The sequence below is a fragment of the Phyllostomus hastatus genome, unplaced genomic scaffold (genome assembly GCF_019186645.2).
Source record: "Phyllostomus hastatus isolate PE091 unplaced genomic scaffold, TTU_PhHast_1.1 phas_scaffold_28, whole genome shotgun sequence".
Lineage (NCBI taxonomy): Eukaryota > Metazoa > Chordata > Mammalia > Chiroptera > Phyllostomidae > Phyllostomus > Phyllostomus hastatus.
In genome coordinates this window covers 22,472,847-22,487,176 of record NW_025334022.1, presented here as the reverse complement: position 1 = coordinate 22,487,176, position 14,330 = coordinate 22,472,847, and the positions used below count along the sequence as shown (strand labels likewise).

Genomic DNA, 14,330 nt, shown 5'->3' with positions numbered 1-14,330 from the left:
CATTCTAACAGCACTAACTGTTGGCAGTTCTATGTTCTAGTAAATGTTACATATTGACCTGAATACAATGGGATAAAAGAGCAGTAAGAAAAGCAGCCTCATCTCATTCCAATTCATCATCACACAAATACAATTCTTTTATTTCACAAAATCTACACTTCAAACTATGTCTTCCACTCCCTATTATATCCTCAATCCATTTTCAATCCTAGCTGCTAATATTCTAGTTGGGACTTGCCTTATAACTTTCTCAGCAGGAACTGTGATCAAGCTTAATTTCTACAGCAGATTTCTACCATATTTCCTCTAGCCTATGGTTTAATTCAGTTAGGCCATAAAGCCAAAGGATACATCTTCTATTTTGTTTCTCGGCCTCTTCAGCACTTAATATAATGTTATGCATTCAGTTAGGAGTTAATAAATGCTGTGAGTAGTCGGATTTAATCTGAAATCCTAATGATCTGCCCACCCCTTCTTTTCTCTAAGTTCCTCATAGCTATTAATAAATATTGGGAGAGGTATGTGAGCTATACATGCTCAAAATCTAGTAAGAGAGTAGCTGAATATTTTCCCTCCATTTTCACTGGCTGTAATTCAATCACTAAAACCACTGCTCAGCAGCTACCCCTAGAAACCAGAACAGCTGATTTTCTTCCTGCCATTGCTCAAGCTCTTTGTGAATCCCCATCACTTTCTAGGCACAAGGGCCTGTGCCTTTCTAGGCAAAAGGCACCAAAGACTTACCTGGGTAACCTTATCTGGATAGATTTTGCAATGGTAGTAAGTTTTTCACTTCAGTGATTTAAATAAATCTAATCAGATGAACTCATCCACACCTTCAAAACTGCGCCCAAGCAGTCATGACACAGGGTCAGAGAGAAGCAAGGCAAGCATGGGAGATGAAACATACTTAAAGGACAGCTCCCCAGTAGTCCCCATGCTGGCTTGAGCTGGAACTTGTTTTCTGATGATAGTATTTTAAAGTTGATTCCTTTAGCAATCAACACTCAAGCTTATTTTAAAAGCAAAGAAGCACACCACCTCATTCATTTTCAGGGTACATTAACTAAAGGCTCCTTTTGGCTAGGGAGGATTTGAAAAGCAAACAAAGTCCCCGTCCATGTTATACATTCACCAAATCAACTGTTTTAAAGAAAGCAAACTACTTTAGAGTGAACCGAGTTAAACCTACCTACTGAAGTCAAACGGTCCACCGCAAATGAAAAAAAATCTAATTAATATATGAAAAGAAAAGGGACAAATAAAAAACATAGTAACATAAGAATAGTGCTACACAACAAAGCATTCAATAAAACTAGCAATGGAGATAACTGAAGTTATTTCAAATTTAATACATACATATTACTACTTTATTCTGTCTTTATACATTTCTTTTGATGCTTCTTTCAGCAGAAGAACATTTATATGGTTTTCTTAATTCAGCCTCATAAGAGTGCAAACACTACCACAGAGAGCAATTTTACTAATATCTAATATCTGTGTTTAAGCAACAATCTATGTAGCACACCAGATTTTTTCATGCTACGAATGCTACCACAGTAACACTATTAAGAAAATGAAGAATGCCATTAACAAATCTACCTTCAGGTAGTAATGATTCTGAGGTTACCTTTAAATTGACTGGTTTAACTAGAAAATACAATATTATACTGCACTAAGGCTAGCAAAAAAGGGAAAACATAATTCCAAATAATAGAAAAGACAAATACCTACCTTGAACTCGCTGAAGTTTAGGCTTTGCAAATGCCATTGGCAAATTCAGAGGAATGTAATGTTCATGATTGCAAACTGTTTGCAGAAATTCAAACTTGTATTCAGCTAGAACCTAAACAAAAGGAAATTATACATGAGTTCATATTCAGTAGGTATTTACTATTTTAATAATTGCATATAGAATGTTAATTTTCAGAACAGAAGTGTTCAGTATTTTAAGCACACTTGGGGAGGTAAGTTATGCAGGAAAATGTGAACATAACAGGTCCAAGACTAGTGTCCTTAAAGACTGGTTGGTGTTGGCTAGCATTTGGGAAACTGGATTTAGAAACATTCCCTACATGATAAGTGTGTACCTTTAGTGCCAGCCTGTTCAAACTGTCTGTACAAACAATGCGATTTATGGTGAACACCTGCTTTCCTTTCCTTTCCAAGGCTCTGGAACTTTGACCAGCCTCCAATACATGAACTGTCCCCAGTAACAACCCTAAACCCCTGGTTTCACTGAAAGAGAAGTGGGCTTCACTGAAAAGAAATATTGCACATGTGTGGCTGCATTTGCACTACTGGAGAGAAGGTGGTCTGTGTGACCCTTCACGGGAGGAAGGGTGTGCTCAGGAAGCCTGCACACAGATTGCCAAGGGTTCCCCTCAATGTCTCTTCCCCTTACTGATCCAGCTGGCCATCCTTGCTGTGTCATTGTAATGAATCTTAGCCATGAGCACAACTCTGTGTTGAGTCCTATGGGTCTTTCTGTCAAACCACCAAACACGTGGGTGGCCTTGGGGGACCCCAGAATACTAGCAATATTCCTTTCTTTAAAGTATACTCCAAGTACCTAAATGAAAACAGCAGTTCCAAACCCTCCAGTGGACAATAAATGTCACCCTTGGTCTCACACTCTATAATGTCTGACATCAACTACAGTACCTTACCTTAGGATCTTTGGGGCTGAATCCAGATATATAGTCATTTATCAAATTGAAAACAAATCCTCTATCCATTAATGACAAGCAGCGCTGTAGAAACCAAATCAAAATGAACAGTTAGTTGTATACGGCTAAGTCTGTCAAGTGTTAAGTTTTTAAAATCTTTTTAATTGTATAGATGCTATTTTCTCTTTTACAGGTAATAGAAAACAGCTTTCAGAACTTTACATGACCTTAAAGAGAGAGACAAAGGGCAAGTGACTTATCATTGGAACTGGAACACCAACTGTACAATATAGAAATAAAACTATATATACACATATATCTCTGTATACATATATCCATACATAAATGTATATACATATATACACATATATGTAATCTATCGGCTGTAGAGCCTCAGTTTGGTCAACTCTCAAAGCATAAAGTGGTCATTTAGCTACTGAAAGTGAAGCTTGCTTATGTAAACATTTCAGATGAAATGGTTAAGTTTTTCTTTGTATCTTGTGAAGTCTTGGTTGTAAAAACATTCTTCCTCTGTGACAGCCCTCCTAGTTATTTATATCTGCCTGCTGTCACTCCTAGCTAAGGCTCTCATTACCTTGCCAACTGAACAATTGTAGTTAGCCTCCTAAGCAGTTTTTATGACTCTAATCTTTCCATCCATCCAAGTGCTTCCACATTAATCTCTAACTTCAGCCCTCATCATGTCACCTCCCTAAAAGCTTTCAAGAGTTCCCTATTGCCTCTAATAAAATTCCAGACTCCTTACCTTAGCAATCAAGGACCCTCACACAATCATGTTCCAACCTACTTTTCTAGTTTTATTTTCCAATATAGCTTATATACTTGTTATGCCCTCAAGGTGCCCTGTATAGTCCCACCTCTGGGTCTTTGCTCATGCCAGGAGTAGCTAGGAATTCTAACCCGATGTCTACCTAATCCTGCCCATTCTTCAATATTCTGGTAAAGTTCCATCTTCCTTAACCACCTGGGTCTACAGGTCCTTTTGAACACTTTATTCTTACTAGCTTCTATTTACTTGCTGTTTTCCTGTGTTTTCACCTAGACAGGACAATAGGAACTCTCTCTTTTTCTTTATGTTCTCCATAGCACCTAGAACAGGGGTGTCAACGTCATTTTCACCAGGGGCCACATCAGCCTCGTGGTTGCCTTCAAAGGGCCAAAATAATTTTAGGACTGTATAAATGTAACTACTCCTTAACTGTTAAGGAGTTGAAATTACATTTGGCCCTTTCAAGGCAACTGTGAGGCTGATGTGGTCCCCGGTGAAAATGAGTTTGACACCCCTAAACTAGAATATTCCTGTGAAATAGAAGGAACTCAATATTAACCAGCTGTTTGCATCTCACTTCTCACCCATCCTTTCAACTTCTGCCACTACCCTAGGTCACACCCTCATCACCTCTTAACTTCCTGAGGTAGGCTTATATTTACTCATTGAACCAACAGAACATTCTGAGGATCTACTGTGTTTGAGACAATGTATTACATTCTAGAGAAATACAAAGGTGATTAAGACATGGTCTTTACCCTTGTCCAATAATAAAGAAAAATAATTAAAATACAGCACAATAAGGGTAAAACCTGAAGCGGTGACAGACACTGCATGGGAAGGTTAGGGAAGAACTGAGTTTCAAAAAGATGAATGGACTCTGCCAGGCACACAAGGGAGAAGGATTAATCTTCTCATTGGTAGTCTTGACTCTGGTCTTTCCCTCACTTCTTCTGTCATACCAGCAATAAAATTGTCCTCAAAAAATCTTTGGTGTTCCCCATTGCATATAAACCAAAATCTTTTATTTTTTATTTTTTATTTTAATCATTGTTCAAGTACAGTTTTCTGCCTTTTACTCCCATTCCAGCCCACCCCCCAGTCCTCTCCACCTCCCTCCCATTACCACCCTCCCCCTAGTTTTTGTCCATGTGTTCTTTATACTTGTTCCTGTAGACCCTTCCCATTCTTCCCTGAAATTCCCTCTTCTCTCCTCTCTGGTCACTGTCACCCTGTTCTCTATTTCCGTGTCTTTCATTATATTTTGCTTTTTTCTTTGTTTTGTTGTTTAGGTTCCTGTTAAAGGTGAGATCATATGGTATTTATCTTTCAAAAATCTAATTTTCTTAGCCTGATATTTAAATAAGGCTTTCCATCATCAAGCACCAGGTGGACCTCCCAGCTCTAAGTCCACATGTCTCTGCACAATGACTTCTTGTTCATCCCTAAACAGTTTCAGAATGTGGATGTCACATCTTTGTTTATGGACCTCTCTACCTGCAACACTTACAACTTCTGTCTTGGGGAACTACTCTTCTAGTCTCTGTTCATACTCCCTGGTTATAATCCTTCCCTTTCTCATTTTCCTTTTGTATTATGTATACTTTCAGCACAACAGTCATCACACTTTAACTTGTATGAGCATTTCATACAAGTTAAAATGTGATTGCCTCTTGCATCTTTGAGCCCTCACATAGGTGGTGGACAAATGTCTATTAACTTGAATTTAAGCAAATACTGCTATTAGATCAACTATGTTTTAGTTCCTTTCAATGGTAAACTTCAAGTTTAAACTCCATGGAAGAAAGTGTGACTTTACCTTTCAGGTAGTCTCATCCTTAGTTCACTTTAAAAAGATGTGTGGATATTTGGTTTTTAATACACATCAAGTGGTATGTAATAGTGATAAAACTTTATTTTAATTATGGCAAAGAGAGATCTTATATCAGAAAACCACTCTCTAGGGCTGATACCTGGCTGTGAATTTTTAATAAAACGAGGGTAATGTTAGATATCTAAATTGCTTGAATGGATTATTGACAGTCAACTTCTTAAGGTAAGGTTGATACATGAAGAGCTGGGACAAGAAGGGGAGTGAAAAGAAGCAAGTAAAACTAAGTGCATTACAAACCTATGCCCCTTCTCTGCAACAAATCAAATGGTGTTGTTACCCACCTTATAGCACTGCATTCTAGCATTGCCCCTTACATACTGATAACAACAAAATATAATGATCAATGTGCTGTCTTCCATAACTATAAAAGTTTGATACCTCTCAAACAAAATAATCTCACTGATCAAAATTAACGATTTGCACCTACATGTTTTAGCAACATGTAGACTGGTTATATGACCACACAAGTTGCTTTAATGCAAAAGATGCAACTTCAAAAGGCCAACAGGGGTCAGAGAAATAATGTAAATGCATACAGAGAGTAAAGGTACACTAAGGAGTGGTGAGGATTTTGGCAACCAACCTAAAGGCACTCAAATTAATATATTTGAAAAACCACCATGTGAAACAAGCAAAACATGCCTCTGAATAAGCTACCTATGTGGTACCTCTGATTTAATTAATTGGACATTTTAATGGGAGTGGAAAAACATCAAACTTTGGTTCTTTAACTAAATTGATAAATCAGTTCACTTATAAGTTACTCCAGCAGCCTTATAAAGACCTAGCTGAATCTCTAGAAATTAGGAAAATTTTTCCTTTGGCTTTAAAGACAATATTGGTGGAGAATAGTTTCTTACCATGTTTTAGTTACCTTTAACTCACCTTCAGGAAGCTAGCCAAACTATAATTGACATTTCTGGACTCATCAGGAATCTCCGCATAACGAATAGTCACATGGGGAATTATTGCAAGAAGCAAAGAATGTAAGACATGGTGATACGTCTCAGGAAATCTCTGGCCTCTGGGAAGCTTAAATTAATTAGGCATAGGGAAAAGTCAGAGTTCAAAAAGGCCTAAATCAATTGTCATTTTTATTTTCACAATGTAAAAGTGATATCTTTTACATTATTATGGGAACTATCTGGGCATCTTATAATATACAGCAGGTAATTGGCTGAAATCATCAACAAGAGTAGGTCATTTGCTCTGGCTGTGTAGCTCAGTTGGGTCGAGTGTCATCCCATACACCAAAAGTTGTGGGTTCGATCCCTAGTCAGGGCTGAGCACATACTTAGGTTGTGGGTTCGATCCTTCATTGGGGCACATGCAGAATATAACTGAGTGCTCCCTTAACTCTGCCCCCCCCTTTTTGTCTAAAGGCAATAAACATATATATCCTCAGTTAAGAATTAAAAAAAGAGGAAGTCATTCATTCTAACATAACTTTAGAATCATGTTCCTCAGATGCAGACACATTCCAGCTTTTAATTCCAATTTTCCCTGACACATAAAACATAGATGCATCATCCATGCATCTCAATTTCAGCAAACCCTTTCTATGAAAATCATAATTATAAAAATACATATGAAAATATTTTTATTTTACAAGTCTTGGCTTTACAATATCTATCACTAAGAAAATTACTTTGTACCTTAAAAACAGTTTGAAAACACAACTAAATGTCTATACTACATTCCAAAAACACATCTATTACATAAAGTATTTTCAACTTTGTACATGGCCTTAGACCTTTTTAAAAGAAAGTGTATTTCTGATTCTTCCAAATGAATATTTTCAACATAGACATTTTTAAACCAAAGACAAATAAATAGAAAGCTTCAAAGATAATGCCGTTTACATGGCAAATACCTAATATGAAAGAATCTAGGTGTTAGAGTCTGTCAAGATTAGACTTTAAAAAATATGAACTGTCAATGTCAGAGCTCAGATTTATGCAATACATTTTAAATTTATTTTATTTTTCAATTACAGTTACATTCAATATTTTCTTGTATCAGTTTCATGTGTACAGTATAGTACTTAATCATATACTTATAAAGTATTCCCAATACCCACCTGACACCATACAGAGTTATTACAATATCATTGACTATATTCCCTATGCTGCACTCTATATCCTTGTTACTGTTTTGTAACTACCAACTAATACTTCTTAATCCCTTCACCTTTTTCCACCCAGTCTCCTAACTACCACTCCCCTCTGGCAACTATCTGTCTGTTCTCTGTGTCTCTAAGTCTGTTTCTGTTTTATTTGTTCATTTATATTGTTATTTATATTCCGCATATTAAGTGAAATCATACACAATTTGTCTCTCTCAGACTAACTTATTTCTCTTTACCATAATACTCCCCAGGTCCATCCATACTGTTGCAAAGGGTAAGACTTCCTTCCGTTTGTGGTTGTGGATTCCATTGCGTAAATGAATCATAGCTAGTTTACCCACTCATCTACTGATGGCCATTTGGACTGTTCCCAGCTCTTGGCAATTGTAAATAACACTACAATGAACATGGGGGTGTGTATATTCTTTCAAATTAGTGTTTTCGGTTTCTTCAGATATATCCCCAGAAGTGGAATCACTGGGTCAAAATCATAAGGCAGTTCCATTTTTAATTTTTTGAGAAATTTCCATACTGTTTTCCTTAGTGGCTACACAATACATTCTTTAAAGCAAAATTTAAAAAATTAAGGGCTAAGAGCCCTTAAACATAAAAGAGGGTTTGCATGGCATGGCTACCTGTGAATACAATTAGCCTTCTTCACCTATGTTAAGTATTACCCTTGAGCTTACTTACCTTAATTTTATTCTCTTCCAACAAGTACGTGGCCATTGACTTTGCAATAATTTCAAAGAAAAACCATGAGTACTAAAAAACAAATAAATAAAATCTATCTTTAATAGTTATTCAAATCTTTGAAACTTAGCAAAGTTTAACAAATTCATGTGTATCTTATCTATAACTTGAATAACATTTTAAAGTGATCCTAATTCACAATCAAAATTGCACAGAATAACTTCAAGTAGTATTGGCAGGAAGGTAAGGTTGTACCTCAGAGCCTGGTGTGATGTACAAAGGGCCTTTGGTAAGAATGTTTGCCTAGTGGAAAGGGATGTTTTAGCATTCACATTGTTTTGAATTTCCTACACATGGTAATAACAGCAAACAAACTTATAATTTATTTTATTATTGCTTTTAAACTGTCTATAGACAATAAATGTCATGACTGCCTGTACTTAGTGGGGGACCCAACCCTGCCCTTGGTACAACACTGGGGCTGCTCATGTAGCATGGATGGTGGCCTACATACTGTAATTTAAAGGTATAGGGAAGCCTCAAGAAGACATATCCTCAGATACCTGAAACTGAAATTCTACCATTAACAATAGAAATTGTAAAGATAATGATGATAATAACAGCCACCATTTGAGTGCCTAGTATGTGCCAGAAACAATGTCTTAAATGTTTCACTTATATTTTAGAAATGAGAGACTGAGGCTGAGAGATGCTAAATAACAGCCCCAGGTCACAGAACTATTAAGTGGTGAATATACAATAGGATTCTAACTCAGGTCTACCCAGTACAAAATTCTTTCTATTACACATTCAGCTGAGGTTGGGGGTGGGTGGGGAGGATGAAGAGAATGACCTTCTGGAGAACCGGAGGGAAAAGAATGTGTGGGCAAAGTGACAAGGACAGTGAGGGTCTCAGGAGGAAATGAGGAAAGACTACAACTAAAACTGGAGGAGAGCAAACAAGTACATCTCTGGCTGCTTTTTTCCTCTGTCGTGTTCTATTTCCTTACCTTTAGCAGTTTGTTTATTGCTAGAAAGTCTGCAGACTGTTTCAATATTGTTATCATTGTAGTAGCCAGAGTTTCATGTATTAGGTGGGCCTGAGGAGTACTTGGTTTTTCAGGCCGGAAGTTATACTACAAATAAAGAAAATGAACTGTAAGACAAAATTCTCACACAAAATGAACTGTTCAGAAATCAAGCTTACTCCACAAACCTTTATGAAGGATCTTAAATAATTATCCAAGCCTTCTTCATGACACTTTGATACGATATGTAAAAGAACCCTGAAACAACATTCACAAAGTCAGCATGTCTGGCTACAATTAGTTAGCATACTTTTGATTGTTAGATAAGACCACTGTATCTAACCCTAGAAATACCTATGACTGCCTGAATAATTAAAGCTGAGATGATTGCATAAGATGTCATGGTAGCTTGGGTCTGACAAAAATTCCTGTATCTATTATGCTCAGGACCTTGGAAAATTTAATTCCTGGTACAAAAGAAGGATATTATATTTTGGCAACCCAGAAGGTTCATCTCCTTTAGAAATCTCTGTATACATTTGAGTCATAACTACTATGCAGTAAAAGACATTGAATAAACATTGAAATGCCTTCTAGTGAGAAGAAAGGAAATACAAAAATAAAACATGAGCATGTCAACAAATGGGGGGAAGGGAGAGACAGGACATACACAATGACATGAACTAAAATTGGAAGTACATATAAAAGTCAGAAAGTGTTAAAGTTAAGAGATTAGCAGTGTGGTTCTCAAACTTTAGCATGCACCAGAATCACCTGGAGGGCAGGCCGCTCTGCCCTTGTCTCAGTTTCTGATTTTCTAGGTCTGGAGTGAAGTTCAATGATTAGCATTTTAAATGAGGTCCCAGGTGATACGGACACTGCTGGTCTGGGCGCCACATTTGGAGAACCCCTGAACTAGAGTAATGCTTCTTAAATGTCCAACCAGACTATTCCCAACAGCAAGTACAAAAGTGCAAACAGTATACAGGTGTGTGTAGCTTGAGTCCTGACAGTGGCAATAGCAGAAGCAGCAAGGCCAGAAACACCAGCACTAAGCTCACGATGATTTTTTTAAGCCTCCTGTTTTAATTACAAAATTCAGATGCATTTTGTGTTCTGTTCTATAATATATCCATATTTGTTTCATAATAAAAACAACACTCCTTATACTTTGAAAAAAACTGATGGCTTAGGGCAACTCTGTCCAATATATGAGAGTCACTAGCCACAAGTGGCTATATAAATTTAAGTAGAATACAATGGAAAATTCAGTTTGTCAGTAACACTAGCCACATTTCAAGTGCTCATAGCTAAATGTGGCTAATGGCTACCATACTGGATAGCACAAGTGTAGCAGTACATTTCCATGACTGGAGAAAGTTCTGCTGGACAACACTGGTCAAGGTCAATGTTTCTCAACTCTGATGCAGTATGGAATCACCTGGGAAACTTGAAAATACTAAAGCTGAATTCTACTACCAGAGATTTTGTGTTAATTGGTATGAAGTGTGATCTGGCAGAGGACTTTTTAAAAGCTTCCCAGGTGATTCTAACATGCAGCAAAGTGTTAGAACCTCTGGTCAAGGAAAGCATGTTAAATTTATCCTATGGCTTATGGTACATCTATCCATTGGGATACAAGTCCCCCAGTTTGAATGAAACTAAAGAAAACTGATATAAAATTTCTGATGTTCAGGTTCTCATTTGGAATAACCAATTTATATTTACAATGAACACAAAAGGAAACAAAATTGGCATCTTGGTATTACAACACTGAAACTCACATGGTGCAGTTGATAGCAACGTCATCTTCATGGGTCATATTTGTGAGAACTCGGAAGAGTTGCATAAGAATTACAGGTAGAAACTGTATCATGACTTGGATCTCCATGGCATGCAAACACTAAAATAAGTCATTATTAGTTACAAGAACAAACACAAATATGATATAACTTGCAAATGTGAAACAACGAAAAATTAAGTGATGAGAAATATATTCACTAGAACATAAGCTCATTTAAATGTGAGCTTCATGGAATAGGGGACTTTTGTTCATTATTTTATCCACATCTCTATTTTGGCACTCACATCTTGTTTGTACACCTAATATTAAATGCTTTACTGAAGATAACAAGTATAACGGAAATAAACAGGTTTGGGAATAAAGACAACAGACTTGGGGTAAACCAACACTCAACTGAGGAGGGAGGATGGATGTGTTTGGAGGTGCTGCAGATGCCTACCAGCCCCCAGCATTCAGTGTATTTTACAAGAGAATGTGGGCCATCAGTTAACCTGGTGAGAAGTTAAGTGGCAGTCAATAAAGTATATTTCCATATATAATTGGCTTTACATTAGTACCATGTACAAAACTGAGAAAGTTCTGCATTCTAACACCCTCATAATACACTTCTTCAAAGTGCCAGCACTCCGTCTGTAGTGATAGGCGTATTAACATAAAAAAGAAATGTGTTCATATATACCCAGAAATGATACATGCAGCAAAATTGGTCAAATTTCTTCTTCCTTCCCTTCTCTCCACATTCATTCATTCGCTCACTCGTTTAAATGACCAGCTGAGCACCTCCTACTACAGCTATTCCATGTTCAGTACTATGGGAGATACTGAGACAGATGAGCCAAGCCTCTGTGCCTGAGGAACTCAATATAGCATTTTTCTTTCAGTCTCCCTGACTTTTTCTCCATATTCCCATCCTAACTCTCACCATACCTTTTCAGGACACTATCATCTATGTCTGAGTCACCTTAACTGTGACCTCTTAGGTCTTTGTGCAACTTCTCTTCAGATGCATATGGCAAGATGTTGAGATCAAGGAACTCATGGTCTATCTTTCAAGTTTTTTCTTCTTTCCAATCCCTTTCTTCTACCTTTGCTACCATCATTTCCTTTTTATGACCTTCTAACCTATAACCAAAATAGTCTAATAACTTTCTAGCAGGTCTCTACACATTTTCTCTTTAATCTCAATACACCTAACTCTCATTTCCAAATTAATCTTCTTCAAATACTGATTACTTCAGATCACCTCCTTTAAAGAGTTTTTTGATACCTTTCCATTAGCAAGGGCATGGGTCTCTATCGGTGGCCACTTTGCACCCCACCACCATAGGACATCTGGCAATGTTTGGAGACATTTTGGGTTGTCACAACTGGGGGCTGCTACTGACATCTAGTGGTTAGAGGCCAGGGATGCTGCTAAACTCCCTGCACTGCACAGGGCAGCCCATTACAACAAAGAATTATCCTGCCTAAAGTGTCAATAGTATCAAGGTTGAAAAACTCTGACCTATGATATTAAGTTCAAGCTACTTAAGACCCAACCTACATTTTTAGCCTTAATATTCATCATCACTCTTCACAAGACCAACCTGGTGTCTTCACTGCTCCTTGAATACATGTATCATGCATTCCTACTTTTGCGCATTTGTTCACAGTTTTTAGCCAAATTCTGGCCACCCTCCCAAGTTAAGTTCAAACCCTCACACTTCAGTGAAGCCATTTGTTCACTCATTCAACAAAAACACACTAAATGAGCTTCCAAATTGCCAAGCACACCTGAAAAACATGGTTACTACCATGAAGCCATTCCCAGTCTATGGGGGGAGAAAGACAATGAACTAAATCACTGCAATATTAATGATAAACAGTGCAACAGTGGTATATACAAAATGCACAAAGGAAGAAGCAACTAAGTCTGCAAGTTGGCAGGGAACATCTGAAAGGACGAAGTTTAAGGGGTAAGCAGGATAATGTGCAAGAGAAAAGAGAGATGGGCATTGCATGCAGAATTGATCTTCTGCGCCCGTGTTGCTCCTCTCTCATTTATTCTCAAGCCAGCAGCCAGAGTGTTCTTTATGAAAGGCACATTCGATGCCATTTTCCCCTCGTGGAAAAAAAAACACCATGGACAAAAATCTGTCAAGGGCTTCCCATGCCTACAGGACCCTGCCTATCTTTGTAAATTCATATCATTCCATCCTCTCCCCTTGCTGCTCTTGGTGCTCTAGCTACACCGCCTTTTACCCCCTGTCCTTCAAATGTGCTTTCACAAGGGAGTTACATCTGCTGCAATATTCTGTTATCCTTTTACACAGTGTTATCACCTATGTCTGTCTTCCTCTCATCAGTCTCTTTTCAACTTAACATGTCATCCCCTCAGAAGGCCTTCCCTGACAGTGGACTCCTGGCCATGTGAGATCCCATTAATCTGTTCTATTTTTCTTCATAGCACTCACCCCTATCTAACATTACTTAGTCAGTTATAACCTCTCTACCCCAACTACTACAGGTGTATTGTCAGAACCGATCCCCATTATAGTCCCAGCACCCAGTACACTATCTGGCCCATAGTGGTGCTCAATATTTGGTGAATGGCTAAATAAATGAATAGAATCGGGAGCCAAGCGGTAAGATAAAAATGGGAGCCTCTAGTCTCCACAGTCCCTCAGTTCCCTGAACCCTTTGTACTTATACCCTGTATCTTGTGTTTGATATTTAATCACATATTGCTCTGGACTATCATTTGTACTGCTGACATATATTGTTATTCAACTTATGTAGGTGCTGTCTCTCCAATTAGGGAGTAAGATCCCTATGGACAACCCTAAGCTATTCTTCTTCACAAGCCCCATAGCATCTAGGGAAATAGGAAATCCATAATAAGAACTCAACAAGTAGTTGTTAATTGAATTGATGAAATAATGTCATTTACAGGGACAACAGATAGCAAGGTTTGGTAGGAAGAACCCCAAACTAGGAGACAAGAGACATGTGTCACAGGCTCAGCTCCACTACTAACCAGCTGAATGAACACAGCAAATCACCTCTATTAGGGCTTTAGTTTCCTCATCTGTAAAAAAAAAATCCTCTAAAATCTCCTTCAGCACTAACATTCCATGGAGACAGTGGGATATTTCTGTATTCACATGGCCTTCCACTCATTGCCACTAGAGGGAGAGCATAGGTCACAAATGTCAAAAATTTCATACCCTTACAAATATAAGTACTTTCTTTTTCAGTTTTAAGCATATCAGTATATGAAAATGATGTCCTGTTCCATTCCATTATGTTAAAACCTTTATAAAGCTTCCCCACTGGAGATAAAAA

General features: G+C 37.7%; 1 protein-coding gene across 2 annotated transcripts in view; it reads right to left on the bottom strand.

Annotated features, from left to right (window-relative positions):
• The window catches only part of DOCK11 (dedicator of cytokinesis 11), a 187,886-nt gene that overhangs the window by 71,448 nt on the left and 102,108 nt on the right, over positions 1-14,330 (bottom strand). Inside the window, exons 24-31 of one of the 2 annotated variants that reach the window (XM_045817499.1) lie at positions 10,987-11,105; positions 9,391-9,460; positions 9,185-9,310; positions 8,175-8,246; positions 6,239-6,385; positions 2,670-2,753; positions 1,735-1,846; positions 1,193-1,231 (exon numbers count right to left, since the gene is read on the bottom strand). In XM_045817499.1, the coding sequence (XP_045673455.1) occupies positions 1,193-1,231; positions 1,735-1,846; positions 2,670-2,753; positions 6,239-6,385; positions 8,175-8,246; positions 9,185-9,310; positions 9,391-9,460; positions 10,987-11,105 (769 nt within the window). The remainder of the gene's footprint in view (positions 1-1,192; positions 1,232-1,734; positions 1,847-2,669; positions 2,754-6,238; positions 6,386-8,174; positions 8,247-9,184; positions 9,311-9,390; positions 9,461-10,986; positions 11,106-14,330) is intronic. The other variant, XM_045817501.1, reaches the window with a different exon arrangement.